Source organism: Manihot esculenta, chromosome 15 (assembly GCF_001659605.2).
Source record: "Manihot esculenta cultivar AM560-2 chromosome 15, M.esculenta_v8, whole genome shotgun sequence".
Lineage (NCBI taxonomy): Eukaryota > Viridiplantae > Streptophyta > Magnoliopsida > Malpighiales > Euphorbiaceae > Manihot > Manihot esculenta.
This window is the reverse complement of record NC_035175.2, coordinates 16488509-16513479: the sequence shown is the minus strand read 5'-3', so window position 1 is coordinate 16513479 and position 24971 is coordinate 16488509. Positions and strand designations below refer to the sequence as shown.

At 42.1% G+C, this 24971-nt stretch overlaps 1 protein-coding gene across 1 annotated transcript in view; it reads right to left on the bottom strand.

The window, feature by feature from the left end:
• The window catches only part of LOC110602064 (polyvinylalcohol dehydrogenase-like), a 36864-nt gene extending 13207 nt beyond the window's left edge, over positions 1–23657 (bottom strand). Inside the window, exon 1 of the mRNA XM_021739492.2 lies at positions 22795–23657. Within this exon, the coding sequence (XP_021595184.1) occupies positions 22795–23415 (621 nt within the window). The 5' untranslated portion in view covers positions 23416–23657. The remainder of the gene's footprint in view (positions 1–22794) is intronic.
• Positions 23658–24971: the final 1314 nt, after the last annotated feature.

Here is a 24971-nt window from a genome sequence, read left to right as displayed (position 1 = left end):
CCAGTACAGGCAGATTCTGACTTGCCCAAATCGCTGGAACCGACAGACAGGACAGAGAGTGATCTGCCCAGATCACCAGACCCAGCGCCAGGCAATCTGCCCAAATCAGTGGACAGACAGCAAGCATCAAACCAGACAGCAAATGCACCAGCTCTGAAACCTCTGCCAAGGTGTAATACCCGGCTAGATTCCGGCATCGGAATCCCTACCTTTCGGCGGAATCTCCGCTAGAATCTGGAATTTTGATGATGCCAGAGTCTTCTAGAGGGGTAAAATGTGGTTTCTAAAATGTTTTTACTGATTTCATGGTTTTAAATGAAAAAGAATTGAGTTTTGAAAAGAAAAGACCAAGGAGGCATTTGCCAGGTTCGGCCGCCGAAAGTGAAGTTCGGCCGCCGAACATGGGAAGGTTTCGGGAGCGCTTTTAGCCTCCGAAAGCTTTGTTTGAAGGAACCAAGGTTCGGCCGCCGAACCTCAAGTTCGGCCGCCAAACATGCATGAGTTTAGGGGGCACGTTAGGCTGCCAAAGGTCATCGACCAGGCCACCTATAAAGAGCCCTCAGATCGGAAATGGGCGAGTTTTCTCCCCATTCTCGAGCTTAGGTGAGGTTATGCCCTCCTTTGGTTGTTTTCATGTTTTCTCTACCCATCCCTCAAGTTTTTCATGAATTCTACCCTTGTTTTGAAGTTTTGAAGCCTAAATAGAAGTTTTGGAGCTTGGAGGCTTTTGGAGCTTAGATCCTCCACACCTCCGAGTTAAGGATTGCACCACCCCTCGATCTTCAAGAGGTAAGTGTAAATCCTTGCTTTCCTTGTGTTTTAATGAATTTTTAAGTAAGTTTAAAGATGTTTTGATGGTTGAGTATGGGTAGATATGCATGTTAGGGTTTATGTGGGTTTTATGCCCAATGTGTGCTTATGTATGTTTAAATGATTTTATGGTGAATGTTTAGGCTAGGTTATGCATGTGGGAGAGTGTATGCATGATTGGGAGAGAGAGCAAGTGAGGTTTTGAATAGTTTTGATGGTTTTGGCTTATGTGGGTCATAAGCTCTTTATGTATGCTCTATGATGTTTTTGTTGGAGTTTAAGCTTGTTTAAGCTCCTTTGTGCATGGTTAAGAGTTTATGCATTTTTTTAAGAGGTTGGTGCTTGTTTGGGGTGTTTGGTAAGGTTTTGGAGGCTGGTATGCACAAGAGGCTGAGTTCTGATGAACTCAAGTTCGGCCGCCAAACCTGCCTATGGATGCATGGATTGGCCGCCTAACCTTGCCCCCGAAAGTTGAGTTTTGGCTTGAAAGCAGACTTTCGGCCGCCGAAGGAAGGTTCGGCCGCCGAAAGTGCTTGACTTTCGTCTCTGGAGAGCCGAAGGTGCCGCCGAAAGTGCCCTGTCCAGCCTTTTCATGGTTATTTTCTATGCATATTTAAGTGATGTTTTAGGAAGTTTTTGGGTAGTTATTTATGAGTTGTTTAGAGTGTGTTTGGCACCTCATTCGAGTCCACCTGTGTAGGATCGGACCCGAGGGACCGAGGAGGCCATCAGTATTAGCAGTTGCAAAGTCAGTCCAGCGTCTGCCAGAGGTGAGTGGAACTAAACTTAATGTTTTAAATTGAGAAATTAAATGTTTTTAGAGCATGATCCATGCATCATAAAATGCCATGATATGTATTAGGTTGCTTTGCATTAGAATTCACGAATATGATGCATTGCATAATATGTTGTTGATGTGGATGGATATTGGATGATCCTTAGCCCTCAATATGGGATGAGATAACATGATATGAGATGATATGGCATGAGATGGAAAGACCAAGTGTGGCCTAGTCACCCCTGGCATTATGTATATGTAAGGAAAGACCAGGTGTGGCCTAATCGCCCCTGACGTAGTTGGACATGTTATGATATGAGCTAGTTAAGGGAAGCCCAGGTGAGGCCTAACCGCCCCTGGCATAGTTGGACATATTATGATATGTAGAGGGCTATTGGTGACAAGTTCATCCTTGATGTGATATGTTTGTGATGTGTTGCATTTCATGAAAGCATATGTTTAAAAGATTCTTATTATTATTCTGCTCACTGGGCTTTATAGCTCACCCCTCTCCCCTAACCCCAGGTTTGCAGGGTCAGAGATAGTTCAGGATGTCATCAGGATATGGCTATGGTTATGATATGTAATAGAATAGTTGTGGACATGATGCAATGTAAGGTTATGTAATGATGTAAAAGAGTTGTATTGTAAAATGATATTATGTAATGTGTTCAGAGTTATAGTATTGTGCTTGGCCCGAGTTGGATAATCCCTCTGTACATGAGTTTTATATTATGTTGATATATATGTTGGACTGAGTTTGACTTAGGGTATGCTGACCCTAGGGGTTCTATGAGTTCAGTCATAGTGCATACGCAGGTCAAGCTTGGTAAATGTAAATTTTCAAATGTTTTGTGGAAATGTTTGATCATATTTGGGATTATACCAACTGTACAGGATGTATAGTGGGCTTGCTACGGGTCCCGGCAGCCTTATACCGATCTGGATCCTAGCGCCGGTAGCGGTCCGGTTTCCGGGTCGTTACACAAGGCACCTCAAATATGCCTACTTGGGGGCTGAAAATACACTTCCAGTCATAGTATCCAATCAACTCAACCAGTAAGAAGAGGAAAAACTCCTAGAGGTATTGAGGAAACACAAGAAAGCAATTGGGTGGACCTTGGAGGACATCAAAGGCATCTCACCCTCAACATGCATGCATCGGATACTCATGGAGGATGAATGCAAACTTGTCCGTGAGGCCCAAAGAAGACTAAATCCACCAATGATGGAGGTTGTGAAGAAAGAAATAGTGAAGCTCTTAGACACCGGAGTCATCTACCCCATCTCTGATAGCAAGTGGGTGAGCCCCATCTATGTGGTACCAAAGAAGACTGGGATTACTATTGTCCCTAATTCTGAAGGAGAGCTAGTACCCATTCGTGTGCAAAATGGGTGGAGAGTGTGCATGGATTACAGGAAGCTCAACACAGCCACAAGGAAGGACCATTTTCCCTTGCCCTTCATGGACCAAATGCTTGAGAGACTTGCTGGAAAAAGCCATTACTGCTGCCTTGATGGATATTCGGGATTCTACTAAATTCCCATTGCACCTGAAGACCAAGAAAAGACCACCTTCACATATCCATTTGGCACCTTCGCATTCAGAAGGATGCCCTTCGGTCTTTGCAATACACCAGCCACTTTCCAAAGGTGCATGATGAGTATTTTTCTGACTATGTGGAAAAAATTATTGAGGTTTTCATGGATGATTTCACGGTGTATGAAAACTCTTTCTAAGAGTGCCTAGCCAACTTGGAGAAGATACTTCAAAGGTGCTTGGAGACAAATCTAGTTCTCAACTACGAGAAGTGACACTTCATGGTCAGCCATGGCTTAATCTTGGGCCATATTGTTTCAGCAAAAGGGATAGAAATGGATAAAGCCAAAGTGGACACCATCAAAAGCCTGCCCTATCCAACCAGCATTCGGGAGATTAGATCTTTCCTTGGCCATGCTGGTTTTTACAGGAGGTTTATCAAAGATTTTTCAAAAATAACTCAGCCTTTGTGTAGGTTATTACAGCAGGACATACCATTCAGCTTTGATGAAAACTACAGGACAGCTTTTGATTTGGTCAAATCACTGCTGGTCACTGCTCCAGTCATCCAGCCACCTGATTGGACTCTTCCATTTGAGATTATGTGTGATGCCAGCAACTTTGCTGCGGGAGCAGTGTTGGGACAGCGTAAAGGCAATAAAATAATTCTGGTGCAATTGATGAAAGCAAATCCTCACTCTCACTCAAAGCAATACACGCCAAAGGCATGAAAATAATTCTGAAATTTTGATTAAAAGCTGTCTCTTACAATTGTTTCTTATCCTTATATAGTAAGGAGAAAAACAAATAAAACCCTAAGACACTCTTCTTGGACCTGACTTAAACACATAAGGCCCAAGCCCAATCACACACTAAAATAACACATAAGTATTAAAACATAAGCCCAAAACATGGCCCAACACTCTAAAACTTAAAAGATAAAGTATGGACAGAATACAAGCCCAAACAAAACTAAAATAAAACAAATGTTAAATAATAAAAATATAGCAAGCCCATCATAACAAAACTGAATCTTCACAAAAGCCTTACTTGATCTTCACTTTAGGCTTCCCTTTGTGTAGTTTTAGCCCATAGGTTTGATTAGGCTCCCTAAGCCTATGATTGCAAGTGTTGCACCAAATCTGTCCCATATGAGTTGAAGCACGCCCCAAATATATATGAATCATATGAATATGATTTTGAACTCCTTTTAGATCCATTTGAGTGACATGAGTTTGCTTCACACCATTGTTAGAAATTTACCCTATTGGATCCGTATCAACTGTTGTCCAGCCCAAGACAGAAAACAGGGCGCTACTGGGAGGCAACCCATGTAATACCCGGCTAGACTCCAGTATCGGGATTCCTACCGTCCGGTGGAATCTTGGATGTCGGAGGCCTCTAGAAGGGTAAGAACCATATTTTTATAAAATGTTTTAATGTATTTTATGTTTTAAGCATGAAAGAAAATGAGTTTTTGCATGAAAATAGCATTGGAGGAAAACTCAGGTTCGGCCACCGAACATGCATGCACTTCGGGAGTGCTTTAGGCCCCCGAAGGCATAAGTGAGGGAAATCCAGGTTCGGCCGTCGAACATTGCATGCATGCGGAGGCACGTTCGGCCCCTGAACGTGGCCTGGCCAGCCACTATAAAAGGGTCCCTTAGCCGAAAACGGGCGAACTTTTTCCCCATTTTCGGCCAAGGTGAGCTCTCCGCCGTCCCTCACCAATCTTTGATGTTTTTCCTCTAGATCTTTCAAGATTTTCATTTGTTTTAACTTTGTTTTGAAGATTTGAGCTTTTGAGCAAAGTTTTGGAGCTTGGAGGTTCAAGAACCCAATCTCTCCCAACTCCGAGTTTAGGTCGTCTCTCTCTCGATCTTCAAGAGGTAAGAGCCGATCTTAAGCTCATTGCATGTTTTAAGTAAGTTTTAAGTAGATCTATGGGTTAGAATGCATGTTTAGGTTATGGTTATGTTTATGGGTATAAATGTATGTTCATGAACAATGTGGTTGCTTGATGTGTTGTAGATGGGGTTTATGATGGTTTGAGGCCCCTAGGGACATGTATGCTTGTGTATGAGTGTTGTAGAATAGGTTTGTTGCATGTTTGGAAGGTTGGGAGGCGAAATGTGCAAAAGGAGCCAAGTTTCTGCCCTTTGGCAGAAACCAGGTTCGGCAGCCGAAGGACTTTCGGCCGCCGAACATGGCTGGGAGGCAAGCCTTTCGGCTGCCGAAGCCTGCCCCCGAAAGGAGACTTTCGTCTCTGTCTGGCAGTTTCGGCCGCCGAAAGTGCCGCCGAACATGCATGAGTTTCGTCTCTGTCTGGGAGTTTCGGCCGCCGAAGGTGCCGTCGAACCTGCCTGACTTTCGGCTCTGGAGGGACTTTCGGCCGCCGAACCTGCCGCCGAAAGTGCCCTGTCCAAGCCTTCTTTGCATGTTTTTCTATGGTTGTTTCATGATGTTTTAAGGGGTTTTTGGGGAGTAGTTTATAGTTATGTTCAGGTGTGTTTGGTCCCTCATTTGAGTCCACCTGTGTAGGTTCGGACCCAAGGAACCGAGGACCCCAGCAGTGAGTTCAGCTGCTTCGGTGTTGTCAGAGTCAGCCAGAGGTGAGTGGAACCAAACTTAATCTTTTAAATTGAGAAATTAAATGTTTTATCATGTTTCATGCATCATGATTATGCAATACGATGATTGCATTAGTCTTCATGAATATGCCGCATTGCATCGATTGTTGTTGATATGGGTGAATATTGGATGACCCAATTAGTCCATGACAGGAAGACCAGGACCCCATTCTACGGCCTGGCACAGAGTAAGGAAAGACCAGAACCCCATTCTACGGCCTGGCACGGTTATGGGACTCGAAGACCAGGAGCCCAGAGGAGGCCCTAGGGCAATGGTAAGTAATGTATGTTATGACAGGAAGACCAGGACCCCATTCTACGGCCTGGCAAAGAGTAAGGAAAGACCAGGACCCCATTCTACGGCCTGGCACGGTTATGGGACTCGAAGACCAGGAGCCCAGAGGAAGCCCTGGGGCAATGGTAAGTAATGTATGTTATGACAGGAAGACTAGGACCCCATGCTACGGCCTGGCACAGAGTTAGCTTGGACTAATTGGTGACAAGTTCACCCAACCCTTATGTGAATTGTCTGTGTTATGATGCATTTCATAGAGCATAGTGTTAATATGTTTTATAGTTCTACTCACTGGGCTTTTAGCTCACCCCTCTCCCTTTACCCCCAGGCTTGCAGGTACAATATAGAGCAGGAGTCCGGATAGAGTAAAGAAGTCATGTGTATGTAATAGCTAGCAATGGACATGATCAATTTGTAATGTAATGTCTTAACCAGTATAGATATGTAATGAGATGATGTTTATGGATGTTAGAGGTGTGCTTGACCATAGACTGTTGTTATCCCTTTTAACACATGATCTTAGAGATTTTTATGATGTTTATGTAAACCAACTCAGCATATGTTATGTCACCCATTGGGGGCACTGATGAGATCCCACAGAGGGATCAATTTATGATTATGTTATGTATAGTGCATGCACAGGTTGAGTTGGTGTATGAATGGAAAAAAAAAGTTTTAATTGTTATGTATGTTGTTGATCATGTATGGGATTATACAGGTTTACAGGTTAGATGTCAGGCTTGCTACGGGTCCCGGCGGCCTTAAGCCGATCTGGATCCTAGCACCGGTAGCGGTCCAAATTTCGGGTCGTTACAGAATGGTATCAGAGCCCTAGGTTCATATGGTCGGACCTAGAGTGTCGGGCTCATGGGTGTTATAGAAGGTCAAGCACAATAGGAAGATCATGTCCACTAGGATAGGATGTGGAGTCCTGTCTTGTATGATGATGTGAAATGCCGTGATAATATGCATGTGCATTAATGATATGCTATGATGTGTGATGTATGTGATGCGGGTTCATGTGTGCCCACATGAACCATATGATGCTAATGTTTGTGCTATGTGTACTGTTTTCAGAAAACAGGATGAGAGGAACTCGTCGATCAGCAAGATTGACTGGAGTACCACCTGAGGATGAGGGCACGAGCGCCCGTCCTCCAGCATTGCCTAGGGCAATGTCTAGTAGGTCTAGCAGAGAAAGAGCAGTAAAAGACCCTAGAAGGTCTCTGGATCTGGGTAGAAGCAGATCAGTGAGGGGAACAGTTCAGGGAGGAGCGTCAGAGGACATGGGGGATGATATGGATGTAGAGCAGAGGAGGGATGGCAGTCTGGGAGTTAGCATGTCAGAAGAAGGAATGGGAGAGTCCCAAGGAGGCACTCAGGCCTCGGGATTTATTCAGCCACCCCACTACCCACACTTCTCACAACATCCCGGGTATTCGATGGGAGGTACATCGGATTACCCTAGTTTCACCCCTTATCCTCCATAGATGCCATACCCACCATACTACCCACCATATTCACAATACCCAATGTATCCACCCCCACCTTACTATCCAAATCCAGCAAACCCTACCTCAGAAAATGTTGCACCACCTCCACCACCTACAGAACCAGCAGCCCCAGTTACTCAACCTTCTAGACCTAGCTCAGCCAGTGGGAGCAAGGTCAAGATGACTGAATACATGAAGCTGGGTGCTCCCCAGTTTGAGTCAGGTGATGACCCATTTGTGTATCTTGAGAGGGTCAAGACTATTACAGAGGAGTTAGGGGCGGATGACAGTAGAGCCATTCAGATGGCTGGGTTCACATTAAAATGCAAGAAAGCCCGAGAGTGGTTTAAGAGTTATGTGAGCCCGAGGGTGGAAAGCTTGTCTTAGGAGGAGTTTGCAAATGAGTTTGCAGGATGGGCTTTTCCTGATAGTTCAAGGGAGTTGAAGATGATAGAGTTTGAGCAGTTAAGGCAGACAGATGATATGAGTGTAGAGGAGTACACCGACAGGTTCTTGGAGCTGTTGCCTTTTGCTGGGCAGAGTCTGGATACAGATTCGAAGAAGTCAAGGAGGTATGTCATGAAACTTCATTCCAGGTATTCCTCCTTGATTCAGTCCGTGGACAGGGAGAGTTTCCATGCCATAGTAGATATGGCCAGGAAAATGGAGGTCAGTGCCATCATTCAGGGGACAGTTAAGCAGACAGTGGCACAGCCTTCTGGTTCTAAAACTCCGGGTGGGGGAAGGTTAGATCCCTCTACCCTGAGTGCAGCAGCTTCAGGCAGTAAGAGATGGGGTAAACCCAAGGGTAAGAAGAACAAGTTCTGGAGCAAAGTCAAGTCTAGTCTGGGATTTAGGAGTGGCTCAAGCTCTGGTGCAGATAATGCAGTTTGTGCGAAGTGTGGTAGGCCACACAAAGGAGTGGTTCGGTTTGGGAAGAAAGGTAAGCTGGCTCCGCGGTACATCGGACCCTTTGAAGTCTTGCAAAAGATTGGGAATGTATCATACAAGCTGGATTTACCTGCTTCAATGGAGAGAATCCATTCGGTTTTCCATGTTTCTATGTTGAGAAAGTTCGTGTCAGATCCGGGCAAGGTTCTTAGTGAGCCTGATGTGGAGGTCCAAGAGGATCTCACCTATGTTGAGCAGCCGGTACGGATTCTGGACACTCAAATCAGGAAGCTGAGAAACAAGGAAATCCCGATGGTGAAAGTCCTGTGGAACCACCACAATATGAAAGAATGCACCTGGGAGACACGGGAGTCCATGCTCCAGCAGTACCCTTATCTTTTCTAAGGTTAGTTTCTTATGAGTTTTATGTGTATATTATGTTGTATGCCTTGCATGTGCTAGTTGAGGAACATTCGGGTACGAATGTTCTTAAGGGGGGGAGAATGTAATACCCGGCTAGACTCCGGTATCGGGATTCCTACCATCCGGTGGAATCTTGGATGTCGGAGGCCTCTAGAAGGGTAAGAACCATATTTTTATAAAATGTTTTAATGTATTTTATGTTTTAAGCATGAAAGAAAATGAGTTTTTGCATGAAAATAGCATTGGAGGAAAACTCAGGTTCAGTCCCAGCAGACAGCTTCAGGCAGTGTAGCGCAGCCAGCGGCTCCAGCCATGACTCAGGCCAGTGGCAGAGGCAGAGGAAGAGGGGCAGCCTCTTCTTCAGCGGGTTTCAGAGGTGAAGGTCCATCAGCTCCAGCACGGATCTTCACAATGACACAGCAGGAGGCAGATGCATCTAACACCGTAGTGGCAGGTAACTTAATTATTGGTTGTTCAGATGTGTATGCCTTGATGGACCCTGGTGCATCTCATTCTTTTATTGCTCCGAGAGCCGTGGGGAGGTTAGGTCTGATGACTTCTAGGTTAGAGTGTCCTCTCTGGGTCAGTGGACCCAAGTGTGATCCATCAGTGGCAGAGTCAGTCTGCCAGTGTAGTCCTGTGTTTGTTGAGGGAAGATGCTTGTCCGCCGACCTAGTGGTTCTAGATTTGACAGATTTTGACGTCATTCTAGGGATGGACTGGTTATCTACCCATGGTGCTACCTTGGACTGCAGGGACAAGGTAGTCAGGTTCAGAGGTCAGGATGGGTCTGAGGTTGTCTTCAGAGGAGACAGGAGGGGTACACCTAGAGGTCTGATATCAGCTCTTCAGGCTCGTAGGTTGCTCAGGAGGGGATGTCAGGGGTATCTGGCTCATGTGAGAGAGCTTAGCAGTCAGGTCAGAGAGCCCGCCTCAGTGCCAGTGGTTAGAGAGTTCTTAGATGTGTTCCCAGACGAGCTGCCAGGTTTACCACCTGCTAGGGAGATAGAGTTCGAGATAGAACTAATGCCTGGAACCCGACCGATCTCTATCCCTCCCTACAGGATGGCGCCAGCAGAATTGAAAGAGTTGAAGGAGCAGTTGCAGGAGCTGGTAGACAAGGGCTTCATCCGACCGAGTACTTCACCTTGGGGTGCTCCAGTTTTGTTCGTGAGAAAGAAGGATGGACCCCTTAGACTTTGTATCAACTACAGGCAGTTGAACAAAGTCACTACCAAGAACAAGTACCCTTTGCCAAGGATCGACGATCTATTCGACCAGCTAGCAGGAGCGGGTTGTTTCTCCAAAATAGATCTGAGATCTGGGTACCACCAGCTGAGGATCAGAGATGAGGATGTGCCGAAGACGGCTTTCAGGACCAGATATGGGCATTTTGAGTTCCTTGTAATGCCGTTCGGGCTAACCAACGCCCCTGCAGCATTTATGGATCTCATGAATAGAGTGTTCAGCCAGTACCTGGATCACTTCGTTATTGTCTTCATAGATGATATCCTAGTGTATTCCCGGAATGCAGAGGAGCATGCCCATCACCTGAGGTTGGTTCTACAGACCTTGAGGGAACATGGCTTGTATGCCAAGTTCTCTAAGTGTGAGTTCTGGCTGAGGAGCATTTCGTTCTTGGGGCATGTAGTGTCAGAGAATGGGATAGAGGTGGACCCCAAGAAGACGGAAACTGTGGCTAACTGGCCTAGACCCACTTCAGTGACGGAGATCAGGAGTTTCTTGGGTTTGGCAGGTTACTACAGGAGGTTCGTTCAGGACTTCTCGAAAATAGCAACTCCTCTGACCAGACTAACCAGGAAGAATCAAAAATTTCTGTGGACCGACCAGTGCGAAGAGAGTTTTGAAGAGCTTAAGAAGAGGTTGACTTCAGCGCCAGTTTTAGCTCTGCCATCTAGTGATGAGGACTTTACAGTCTTTTGTGATGCGTCCCATGTGGGACTGGGTTGTGTACTGATGCAAAATGAGAGGGTGATTGCTTATGCTTCGAGGCAGCTAAAGAAGCATGAGTTGAATTACCCCACACATGACCTTGAGATGGCAGCAGTAATCTTTGCACTCAAGATGTGGAGGCACTACCTCTATGGGGTAAAATGTGAGATCTTTACAGATCATAAGAGCCTGCAGTACATCCTGAGTCAAAGAGATTTGAACTTGAGACAGAGGAGATGGGTGGAGCTGCTGAGTGACTATGATTGCAAGATTCAGTATCATTCGGGTAAGGCGAATGTCGTGGCAGACGCCCTAAGCCGGAAGTCACTAGGCAGTCTATCCCACATCACGGCAGAGAGGAGACCAGTGGTGAAGGAGTTTTACAAGCTCATTGATGAAGGTCTACAGTTGGAGTTGTCTGGTACAGGTGCCTTGGTTGCTCAGATGAAAGTGACACCCGTGTTTCTGGAGCAGGTGGCTCAGAAATAGCATGAGGACCCAGAGTTAGTGAAGATTGCCAGGACTGTTCAGTCAGGCAAGGACAGTGAGTTCAGATTTGACAATAAGGGGATCCTCCGCTATGGGAGTCGTTTGTGTGTACCAGATGACATAGGGCTAAAGGGAGACATTATGAGAGAGGCTCATAATGCAAGATACAACATTCACCCCGGGGCCACCAAGATGTATCAGGATCTGAAAAAGGTTTTTTGGTGGCCAGCTATGAAGAGAGAAGTGGCACAGTTTGTGTCAGCCTGCGAAGTGTGTCAGAGGGTGAAGCTGGAACATCAGAAGCCGGCTGGAATGCTTAACCCGCTACCTATTCCAAAGTGGAAATGGGAGAATATAGCTATGGACTTCGTAGTGGGGTTACCGGCGGCGTCCAACAGATTGGACTCCAGATGGGTAATTGTGGACAGACTCACCAAATCTGCTCACTTCATCCCTGTCAGGAGTGGCTATTCTGTGGACAAGTTGGCGCAGGTGTATGTTGATGAGATAGTCAGACTGCATGGGGTTCCTGTTTCTATAGTGTCAGATAGAGGGCCCCAGTTCACCTCCAGGTTTTGGCGGAGTCTGCAGGATGCCATGGGTACCAGGTTGGATTTCAGTACTGCCTTCCATCCACAGACAGACGGACAGTCAGAGAGGACCATCCAGACCATAGAAGATATACTAAGAATGTGTGTGCTGGACTTTGGCGGTTCTTGGAGGCAGCATCTACCTTTGGTGGAGTTTGCCTACAATAACAGCCATCACGCTAGCATCGGGATGGCTCCATATGAAGCTTTATATGGAAGGAAGTGCTGGTCACCTGTTTGCTGGGAAGAAGTTGGAGAGAAGGCCTTGGCAGGGCCTGAGTTAGTAGAGATCACCAGCAGGGTGGTACCCTTAATCAGAGAAAGAATCAAGACGGCTGCAAGCAGACAGAAGAGTTATGCAGACATCCGCAGAAGGCAAGTAGAGTTCCAGGAGGGGGATCTGGTATTGCTCAAGGTGTCTCCAATGAAAGGAGTGGTTCGGTTTGGGAAGAAAGGTAAGCTGGCTCCGCGGTACATCGGACCCTTTGAAGTCTTGCAAAAGATTGGAAATGTATCATACAAGCTGGATTTACCTGCTTCAATGGAGAGAATCCATCCGGTTTTCCATGTTTCTATGTTGAGAAAGTTCGTGTCAGATCCGAGCAAGGTTCTTAGTGAGCCTGATGTGGAGGTCCAAGAGGATCTCACCTATGTTGAGCAGCCGGTGCGGATTCTGGACACTCAAATCAGGAAGCTGAGAAACAAGGAATTCCCGATGGTGAAAGTCCTGTGGAACCACCACAATATGGAAGAATGCACCTGGGAGACACGGGAGTCCATGCTCCAGCAGTACCCTTATCTTTTCTAAGGTTAGTTTCTTATGAGTTTTATGTGTATATTATGTTGTATGCCTTGCATGTGCTAGTTGAGGAACATTCGAGGACGAATGTTCTTAAGGGGGGGAGAATGTAATACCCGGCTAGACTCCGGTATCGGGATTCCTACCGTCCGGTGGAATCTTGGATGTCGGAGGCCTCTAGAAGGGTAAGAACCATATTTTTATAAAATGTTTTAATGTATTTTATGTTTTAAGCATGAAAGAAAATGAGTTTTTGCATGAAAATAGCATTGGAGGAAAACTCAGGTTCGTCCGCCGAACCCCTAGTTCGGCCGCCGAACATGCATGCACTTCGGGAGTGCTTTAGGCCCCCGAAGGCATAAGTGAGGGAAATCCAGGTTCGGCCGCCGAACATTGCATGCATGCGGAGGCACGTTCGGCCCCCGAACGTGGCCTGGCCAGCCACTATAAAAGGGTCCCTTAGCCGAAAACGGGCGAACTTTTTCCCCATTTTCGGCCAAGGTGAGCTCTCCGCCATCCCTCACCAATCTTTGATGTTTTTCCTCTAGATCTTTCAAGATTTTCATTTGTTTTAACTTTGTTTTGAAGATTTGAGCTTTTGAGCAAAGTTTTGGAGCTTGGAGGTTCAAGAACCCAATCTCTCCCAACTCCGAGTTTAGGTCGTCTCTCTCTCGATCTTCAAGAGGTAAGAGCCGATCTTAAGCTCATTGCATGTTTTAAGTAAGTTTTAAGTAGATCTATGGGTTAGAATGCATGTTTAGGTTATGGTTATGTTTATGGGTATAAATGTATGTTCATGAACAATGTGGTTGCTTGATGTGTTGTAGATGGGGTTTATGATGGTTTGAGGCCCCTAGGGACATGTATGCTTGTGTATGAGTGTTGTAGAATAGGTTTGTTGCATGTTTGGAAGGTTGGGAGGCGAAATGTGCAAAAGGAGCCAAGTTTCTGCCCTTTGGCAGAAACCAGGTTCGGCAGCCGAACGACTTTCGGCCGCCGAACATGGCTGGGAGGCAAGCCTTTCGGCTGCCGAAGACTGCCCCCGAAAGGAGACTTTCGTCTATGTCTGGCAGTTTCGGCCGCCGAAAGTGCCGCCGAACATGCATGAGTTTCGTCTCTGTCTGGGAGTTTCGGCCGCCGAAGGTGCCGTCGAACCTGCCTGACTTTCGGCTCTGGAGGGACTTTCGGCCACCGAACCTGCCGCCGAAAGTGCCCTGTCCAAGCCTTCTTTGCATGTTTTTCTATGGTTGTTTCATGATGTTTTAGGGGGTTTTTGGGGAGTAGTTTATAGTTATGTTCAGGTGTGTTTGGTCCCTCATTTGAGTCCACCTGTGTAGGTTCGGACCCGAGGAACCGAGGACCCCAGCAGTGAGTTCAGCTGCTTCGGTGTTGTTAGAGTCAGCCAGAGGTGAGTGGAACCAAACTTAATCTTTTAAATTGAGAAATTAAATGTTTTATCATGTTTCATGCATCATGATTATGCAATAGGATGATTGCATTAGTTTTCACGAATATGCCGCATTGCATTGATTGTTGTTGATGTGGGTGAATATTGGATGACCCAATTAGTCCATGACAGGAAGACCAGGACCCCATTCTACAGCCTGGCACAGAGTAAGGAAAGACCAGGACCCCATTCTACGGCCTGGCACGGTTATGGGACTCGAAGACCAGGAGCCCAGAGGAGGCCCTGGGGCAATGGTAAGTAATGTATGTTATGACAGGAAGACCAGGACCCCATGCTACGGCCTGGCACAGAGTAAGGAAAGACCAGGACCCCATTCTACGGCCTGGCACGGTTATGGGACTCGAAGACCAGGAGCCCAGAGGAGGCCCTGGGGCAATGGTAAGTAATGTATGTTATGACAGGAAGACCAGGACCCCATGCTACGGCCTGGCACAGAGTTAGCTTGGACTAATTGGTGACAAGTTCACCCAACCCTTATGTGAATTGTCTGTGTTATGATGCATTTCATAGAGCATAGTGTTAATATGTTTTATAGTTCTACTCACTGGGCTTTTAGCTCACCCCTCTCCCTTTACCCCCAGGCTTGCAGGTACAGTATAGAGCAGGAGTCCGGATAGAGTAAAGAAGTCATGTGTATGTAATAGCTAGCAATGGACATGATCAATTTGTAATGTAATGTCTTAACCAGTATAGATAGGTAATGAGATGATGTTTATGGATGTTAGAGGTGTGCTTGACCATAGACTGTTGTTATCCCTTTTAACACATGATCTTAGAGATTTTTATGATGTTTATGTAAACCAACTCAGCATATGTTATGTCACCCATTGGGGGCACTGATGAGATCCCACAGAGGGATCAATGTTATGATTATGTTATGTATAGTGCATGCACAGGTTGAGTTGGTGTATGAATGGAAAAAAAAAGTTTTAATTGTTATGTATGTTGTTGATCATGTATGGGATTATACAGGTTTACAGGTTAGATGTCAGGCTTGCTACGGGTCCCGGCGGCCTTAAGCCGATCTGGATCCTAGCGCCGGTAGCGGTCCAAATTTCGGGTCGTTACAACCCAGCTGAAGCGATCTGCCCAAATCACTAGGGCAAATCGCCTGCATGCACCATAGTCACAAGTAATTGGGGCAAGTGATCTGCCCAAATCGACAGGCCAAATTGACAGGGTTCATCTTAGAAAGAACAAGGTTAACCAGGCAATTGTACCGAAGAAGTGATTTGCCCAAATCACCAGGCCAAATCAACAGCTCAGCCCATCAACAGCAAAGGGCGTGAACAGTACCAACCAAGCAACTGCAATGAAGAAAGTGATTTGGCCAATTGATTTGCCCAAATCACTGACCAAAATCACCCTGTCAAGAAGGCAAAGACTCAACATTTAATGATCAGGGCAGTTCAACTACCCCAAATCACTTTAAATAATTTTTTTATTTTCTTCACGCTGTCTTTTCTGCTTCATCTCTTTCTTCTTCTTCAAGATTTCCTTCACCGACGACACCACTCCACCTCCGGCAATATCAAACCACCATGGCCAGAACAAAGATGAAAGTTACCGGTGGCCCCGGGATGTGGAGGAGGCACAGGATGCCTAGGCCGATACGCATTCCCACCGACAGTGATGAAGAAGCAATGGAAAACCCTCCACCAGTTCCCAATGACACCGACACCGAAGCAACCAAAGGAACAGAGACTAGGCACTCCGACTCACCGGATGTCTAGACCTATCACCGACGAAACAAGGCGACGATGATTGAAGCACCACCCTCCTCTCCATCAGATGCGATGGGAACCCCTGAAGGTGAAACGCCTCCAGTAGCCACCACTTCCACCGGCCATGGGCAGAAACGGCCGAGAACACCTTCACCACCACCACCGCCAAGCCCAGAACACCAACCAGAGACACCCACGGACACACCTCCCGCAGACCACGAAGAAGGCGAATTGCCCAGTGATTTGCCCAAACCAACCCACCCTGATCACATCACTCAAACCCTGACGTTCAACAAGGCATCTGAACGAGCCAGACTAGACAGAGTCTCTTCCCTGCCTTACCACCCAGGTAAGTACCTACACCATGGTACTCTTGAAGCACTGAGACTCCAAGACCAGGTACGTTCCCTAATCTCTGCTATTGGTTGGGACAAATTCTTCTTCCTTCACTTTTCATCCTTCACTGAGCTCACACATGAGTTCTTCACCACTTTCTACTTTGATAGAACAGCCATGCACAACCTACACACACCAGATATCATCGGGTTTAGACTATTGGGACAGCGATTTCGCTTGTCCCTACAGGAGTTTGGCACTGCCATGGGCTGTGAATGCCCTGACTCCTCCTGGGATTTTTCTGCAGAATTCAATCCCAGCAATGCCTATTTGGAATTATGTGATAATCCCCCTGATTCTTACTCGCCCACCAGGTCTAAGGACTTGTACCTCAAAAATCCCAGCCTGAAATACATTCATAGATTTCTGGCCTACACATTTTCTAGGAGGAAGGATGCACCCAACATCCTGACCAGAAAAGAGCTGTACATACTGTGGTGCATGCACCAACACTAGAAAATACACTTTGGTTATTGGGTTGCAACCCAATTATCCAGCATTATCCAGTACCACCGCCCTCTGATTCTGGGCCATTTGATCACTGCCATCGCAGTGAACCTGAAATTACTACACCCAGACCACACTGACCTCACCCCCACTAGCAAACCAACCCCCTTGGACCTTCGATCTTTAGATGACATGGGGTTGCTTTGCAAAGTGGGGAACATTTTTTCTCTTTCACCTGCAGGCCCTCTAACATTATGCCATGAGCGTGTATTCAGGAAGAAGAAAGCCACCCTTAACCCAGGGAACCAGCAGCCTACCCTAGCAGATGGAACAGCAGGGGAAACAGAATAGGTAACCCCAGCAGATGAACCACCTCCAGTGGCACCCCAGCAGGAAGCAGATCAGGCCCCTGAAGACGTAGCCCCCAACCAGACAGTAGAGGCTCGTCTCAGCAGAATTGAGGATAGAATGCATCATATGGAGCACCTGTTGCAACTGCTGGTGGACCATTTTCTGCCTGCAGACCAGGACAGGTAGTGATTTGGCCGGGTGATTTGCCCAAATCACCTGCTCAAATCACCCACAGGCCAGGAAGTCCCTTTCCTTTCCCTTCTTAATTTTTTTCTATATATATGTTCAAACATTGAGGACAATATTTGGGATAGGTGTGGGGGTACTGTCGGATTAATTTTGCTTATTTTTGCACTATCTTTAGCTTTCTTTTTGTTTCTCTTTGCATCTTTTTGCCCTATGACACACACCAAATTTTTTCACACATTCTTTTCCTTTTGCACACTTTTCTCACTTTCTGCACACACACACATAATTTTTGTCTTAGCTTTTGCTCTACTCAGTAAAGATAACAAGGTTAAAAGAGCTTGCTATCCCATGACCCCATTGATTTGCCACCCCTTTAAGCCTAAATTTAATCACTTACAGTATGCTACCTTCACTTAGGAAGTTCTTTTCTTGAATTGAATCCTTAAATTTGCTGTGGTCAAGGAAAATAAAAATATAAATACATGCAAATAAAAAGATTAGTGTAACTCCCTATGAGCTAATTTGCCCAAACTGTTATGAAAAGAAAAGAAAAAGAAAAAACCAGCACAAAGCACAAATCTTAAACCTATTCCAATGGTAAAAAAAAACTATGAACAGAGCTAGTAGCCACTTGAACAAGTAACTAACTGAGTAACCGGGGGTGGGTATCACCAATATGCACCTTCGCGTAAAAAGGTTGGTGACTTTTTCAGGCAAGAAAAAGAATAAGTGCTTCTAAATAAAAAAGTGTGCTTAAAAAGGGCAAGTTACTCTTAGAGGGTTGCATCAAGCTTAAAACAAAAGAATAAAGCATAATTGAAACAAAAACCTTTCTCTTGGCCATGGTAGGCGAAAAGAAACAAGGAAAAGAGAGAACAACCTTAGTGCATGTATTCCATACTGTGATACTTCAATTTAGAAGTCTAAGGGGGGCTGATTAAGTGGTACTTAGGCTCAAAAAGAAAAAGGAGCTTGATTGACTAAGTTGTTTGTTGCTTGAGGACAAGCAAAAAGCTAGGAGTGGGGGTATTTGATCAAGCAAAATTTAGCCACATCTTTATTATGTTTATAACTGCTTAATTTCACATTTTTCTAGCTTAATTTATGTTTTTGTTATGTTTTTGTAGAAAAGTAAGAAAATGGAAAGTTGAAGAAAAAGTGCAGAAAAAGCTGGAAAAGTGATTGGGTCAAAGTGATTTGCCCAAATCACCCGCAGAAATCAGAAACAGGAAACTGAGGCAGAAATCTGGGAGCGGCACACAGAAACGATTTGGGCAAGTGATCTGCCCAAATCACCCGCCCAAATCACTTTCACGCAGAGAGACAGCAGAAGCGGGAAAATATGCAGAAAACCAAAATTCAAAAGTGGAGAAGTCCAAATCCATTTCAAACACTGCAAGATACTCCCAAGAGCCACAAGAGAGTCTTTCACCCAAGAAATTCCATTCACAACAAAATTCCAAGACAAAAGGGGAATCAAAGACTACAAAGACCAAGTCAAATTAGGATTTCAAAACCCTAATTGAATTGGAACTCTCCAGCTATAAAGAGGACAACTTCCAAACCAGCAAAGGCATCTCTTCACTCTCGAAAATTCTGCAGAATTACAGCAGACTCTTCTTCTCTTCCTTTCTTCTTTCTTTTGTGTATTTTTGTCCACCATGAGTGGCTAAATCCATTCTTTTCTAGTTGAAGTTGAGGAAATTCAGATTTATGATGAATTGGGAGATTTAAAACTCCATTGTTAAAACTCTTATTTGCTTTCAATATTTATGCAACTTGATCTTTTCTATAATTATTACTTTGCTTTTAGAATCAATAAGGGCCCATTGCTTTTAAATTGCTTGAGTAATAAATTGTTTGAATGATCTAGATCCGTAATTGTTTAGATTATATGAACACAAATATAATCAGTTGCATAATCTAGACTTGACCACGCGGTTGGCAAGGATAGAATTGGGTTTCTCTAAGTCTTAATGCAGTCAACAGTTGTTCGATGCTAAATGCCCCAAGGACATTCCTTGGCAACTTGTTGATTAGTGTTTGATTAGCGAACGTTTCCTAATCAAACTAGAACTAAGGAGGAATTTGGTTGTGAGAAGCGTCTTCCACAACCAAAACTAATTTGTTGAAATAAAATAGGAGTCTTAGATAATCAATGATCAATTCTGAACAAGCTGAAATAGACTCATACTTCAACTAGAATCTCTTTCCCATTGAAATTCCTATTTATTTAAGTTATTGCTTTCTCTTGCTATTTAGTCTTAATCATCAAAAAACAAAATCCCCCTCTTTTAATTATTTGTTATTTACTTGACCAAGTCATTATTAGGAAAATTCGTAGTGTCAAATCCCTGTGGTTCGACCCTATTGCCACTATTTGCAAGTTACTTGTTGATTGTTTAATAGGTTTATTTTTGACGGCTTTGACAACTGCTATCACAAACTGATGGCCAATGGTGGCGTGAGCGGCCTGTAATAGCTGCACCATTGACAGGCAACCCGGTTATCAACCTTACATCCTGAAGGGTTACGGTCATTTCCCCTTCAGGAAACATAAATGTATGCATCTCTGGTCGCCAACGCTCAACAAGAGTCGTAATTAAATTCCAATCCAGAGTAAAAAAACCAAGCCGTATTACACCATAGAAACCTGTACGACGCATGTGAGGTATTATTTGATCTGGAATATCGTCCAAATGTAAAATTGTACATGTTCTTCTGCAACCTATCGCCCCACTTTCTATAGTTTGTTGCCATATAACCTCAGACCGATGTTCGGCTTGTCCATATAGCAACGATGGATCATTGAGACCCGGTAAAATATAATCACGGCGATCACGACGGTTGCGTCTTCCCTCCATATCTAATTATACAAAATAATATACAATATCAAATGTTATACAAATATACATTCACAAACTTTATTATATTCATAATCACTAACAATATTCAAACATAATTTATTTACTAAATAACAGTACATAATTTAACACTATAATAACATACATATTATAAAAAGATTATATCCATAAATCATAACAAATACTACTAATTCAAAAATATTCCATTCAAAAATCAAAACAAATATTCTATCAAATAATTCAACCAAATATTATATTACAAATCACAACAAATATTCTATCCAATAATACAAAAATTAATTTTTAATATTTTATTATAATTTTATTTATTTTATTATAATACAAACATTAAAAAAATTTTCTGACTATTTTATTAATTTTATTGTGATACAAAAAAATAATTTCAAAAAAGTAATTTTATTACTTTCAAAAAATTAATTTTAGTATAATAGAAAAATTAATATTGAATATTATATTATATTTTATTAATTTGATTATAATACAAAAATTAAATTTTTTTATTAATCTTATTAATTTTATTATAATACAAAAATTAAATTCAAAAAATTAATTTTATTATTTTCAAAAAAAATTAATTTTAGTATAATAAAAAAATTAAATTTAAATATTTTATTATAATCGTATTAATTTTATTATAATACAAACAATAATTTCAAAAAATTAATTTTATTATTTTCACAAATTTAATTTCAGTATAATACAAAAATTAATTTTAAATATTTTATTATAATTTATTTTATTTTATTAATTTTATTATAATACAAAAAAAATATTTCAAAAAATTAATTTCAGTATAATACAAAAAATTAATTTTAAATATTTTATTATAATTTTATTTACTTTATTATAATTCAAAAATTAAATATTGTATTAATCGTATTAATTTTATTATAATACAAAAAAATATTTCAAAAATTAATTTTATTATTTAAAAATTAATTAATTTCAGTATAATACAAAAAATTAATTTTAAATATTTTATTATAATTTTATTTACTTTATTATAATTCAAAAATTAAATATTGTATTAATCGTATTAATTTTATTATAATACAAACAATAATTTCAAAAAATTAATTTTATTATTTTCACAAATTTAATTTCAGTATAATATAAAAATTAATTTTAAATATTTTATTATAATTTATTTTATTTTATTAATTTTATTATAATACAAAAAAAATATTTCAAAAAATTAATTTTATTATTTTCAAAAAACATTAATTTCAGTATAATATAAAAAATTAATTTTAAATATTTTATTATAATTTTATTTACTTTATTATAATTCAAAATTTTAATATTGTATTAATCGTATTAATTTTATTATAATACAAAAAAATATTTCAAAAAATTAATTTTATTATTTTCAAAAAAAAATTAATTTCAGTATAATACAAAAAATTAATTTTAAATATTTTATTATAATTTTATTTACTTTATTATAATTAAAAAATTAGATATTGTATTAATCGTATTAATTTTATTATAATACAAACAATAATTTCAAAAAATTAATTTTATTATTTACACAAATTTAATTTCAGTATAATACAAAAATTAATTTTAAATATTTTATTATAATTTATTTTATTTTATTAATTTTCTTATAATACAAAAAAATATTTTCAAAAAAATAATTTTATTATTTTCATAAATTTAATGTCAGTTTAATACAAAAATTAATTTTAAATATTTTATTATAATTTTATTAATTTTATTATAATACAAAAATTTAAAATTTTATTAATTTATTTTCTTTTATTATTTCATTTTTATATATATAAAGTATATATATATATATATATATATATATATTTCATTAAAAAAAAAATTTAAGAATACCTGATGAAGACGAGTTTTTCAGCGTGTTGAAAGTGAAGGTGTACAGGTGATGGCCTATGGCAAATTGTGGAGATAGGGAAGTGAAGAGCTGGAGAGGGAGAAGTGAAGCTGGAGAAGGAGAACAAGAGCTGGAGAGGAAGAATGGAGAGCTGGAGAAGAAGAAGAGCCGAAGAGAAAGAATGAAAAGTGGAAAAAAGACGGAGACCGTGGGAGAAAAAGCAAAGTCTCCCACGGATCCGTGCATGCAGGTCATGCAGAGCCACGCGGACCTGAAAAGAGTTCGGCATTGGGAGTCAAGACTTCGTCAGGAATCTCTGACGAAGCCTTGAACCTTGTGCATATTCGGCACTCAAGGTGCCGAACACGCCACCCTAACAGCCACGGGAGCATATGACACTGCTCCCGTGGCACGGCTCACCTTGTTTGGCACTATAAGTGCCGAACTTCTTCTTGTTCGGCATTATAAGTGCCGAACTTCTTGTTGTTCGACACCATGGGTGTCGAACTTCCGTGTTCGACAGTATGACTGTCTAACACGCTTGATTGACACACAGGATTCGAAAATATTTTCGAATTCCGCATGATTTTATAAATATTTTTTCTTTTATGCATGATTTGAAAAATTGCTCCGGATATGTTCACACTAGGTTAGCTCCTAAAAAGGAAATTGCTTCAACATGCAGTATCTCCGTACATAAGATTAAACACTCGACTTTTATTTAAGAGAGATAAGAGTGCTGAGCTATTCATAGTATTGTATGTTTATTTAAAAAGCTTAAGTTCTAAAATGAAACTTACCGTTGACCAAACGAGTTCTCCGGTAGTGCGATCCAGTGCCCAAGCAAAACCACTTTTCTGAACAGCAGCAACTATATCTCGCTTAGTTCCATTTATATCTACACTCAACATCATAGGCTCTTCTGAAAAATCTGCATCTGGGTTTGGACCAGGGGGGCAATTAGGGGTTGAAAGATTGTTACAAGCCACAAACCAAACGTCATATCCTCCAAGCTGCTTATACCACTTGATTTTGCCAGAGTCAAGGTCAAGTGCCATGATTGAGTTCTCGTGGTTCTCAGGCTCAACACATTTGTCAGGACTGCTGGGTCTTGTTTGGTTGTTCTCCTTTTCTTGGCATTGACGGACACGAAGAGGGGCTGAGTAGAGATTCCCTGTTGCTATATAAACATGGTTCCTAGAAACATCAATGGATGGGTTGCTTCCCCATATAGCTGCTCCAGCATATTCTCCACGCTTGCCGTGGTTTTCAGGCAATATGTACGTCTTCCATAGGATCCTCCCAGTTCTTGCATCTACTTTTAGGAAGCTTCCTCTGAAGGTGCAGCATTGCTCAATGCTTACGATTTCTTCTAGTGAAGAAGTACCAACATAAAAAGCCCTGTAAAAATTAAGTTTCATTGTCAAGAAAGCTTCATTGATAAAAGAAAAGTTAATAAAAATAAAAATAAATTGTGTTTAATTGAAAGAAATTACAATTATTAGCTATAATATATATATAAAATAATTGTTGTTTTCATAGCTGAAAGGCTCTGAGACTTTTTTGCAGAGCCGGCCGAAAAGCTAAAATAAGTTGCAATGATTGACTACTTAACATAAGCTTGATTGTCCCCTCAGAAACCAGACCATTCCCTGAATAGTCTATATTTTATACATAGATTATCTAATCCTTCTATTTTAGAATCCAAAGGTGTATATATATATATATATATAGAAAGAAAGACAAGTAGCACAAGCTATTAGAAATACTTTTGGTCCTTATCCTTTCAGCACATGGTGATCGAATCCTATTAAACGGGTTTTAGACTTTATATATTGAGTATGCTGATGTTCTGAGATCTAGAGGATAGGATTTTTGTGTGTGTGTAAGCGCCTTTCTTTTAGGGGGTATCCATTTCCTTTTATTCCTTTCCTTTTATTCTTTTCTTCTTGCTTGCCAGTGGCGCCTAACGGCCTCTTTACTACAGTGACGTCTGTCTCTGTTAGGCGGGTCCGTACCATCAGTTGCCATACCTATGTCATGCGGCCATTTAATTTTTCTCAGTGCGCATGCGAATAGGGCTGCGAAAGGACGGAGCTTGCTCATTTCTCCCCATGTCTCCTTCTTGGGCCGGCCTCTTCCTTACTGGACTTGGGCTCGCAGATGACCTAGCCTATCATTCATGCTAGATCCTAGGTCGAAGCCATTGGGCAGGCCTGCCTAGGAGCATTCCGAGCTCAAGGCCTGGTCTGCTTTTGTGGGCCCTGATTCAGCCCAAAGAGGGTGCAAGGCCTGACGGTTATCAAATACCCCTTTACCTCCTCAGCAGTTATTACATGAGTGATGAAGGGGTAAATACCGAGAACCCATTATGATTGCGTGGCCCGAGGACAGCTCCCATCAAAACGTCTCTTCTCCACTTTACTATTCTCAAAATTCAAATTCTCTCCATCTTCACAGAACCCTTACTCTCCTTCTACTTTCTGCGTGCTCCGTTCGTCCTGCCTTTCTGCCCCAATCGTCTTTAAGGTACGCTTTTCATATTGCCATGGATAGCCCGAAGCTTCCCGATGTAATGAATCTAGAGTCTAATGTTACTTCCTCTATCCTGAGAAATTTCTTTTCCTGAGAGTACCTGGATACCCCTCTTTTCCGTATCCGGGCTCCCCTTCGTAATGAGAGGATCGTTCTTCTCGATCCTCCTCCTTCTAGTTTAGTCGACCCTCAAAAAGACCGCAGTTTAGTTTTCTTTGTCAAACAGCGTGAGTATGGCTTAACCTTTCCCTTTTCACCCTTTTTTATCGAGGTTTTTCGGTACTTTGGAATAACTCCTCGGATGCTTACTCCCAATTCGATTCTTTTTATGTGTTCCTTTGAGTTTGTCAGTCTGAGCTGGGGTATCTTGCCCACAGCTCGCTTGTTCGTCACCTTCTTTCGGCTGGTCCGGGCGGTTCAAGGTTTTTACTATTTTGCCCCC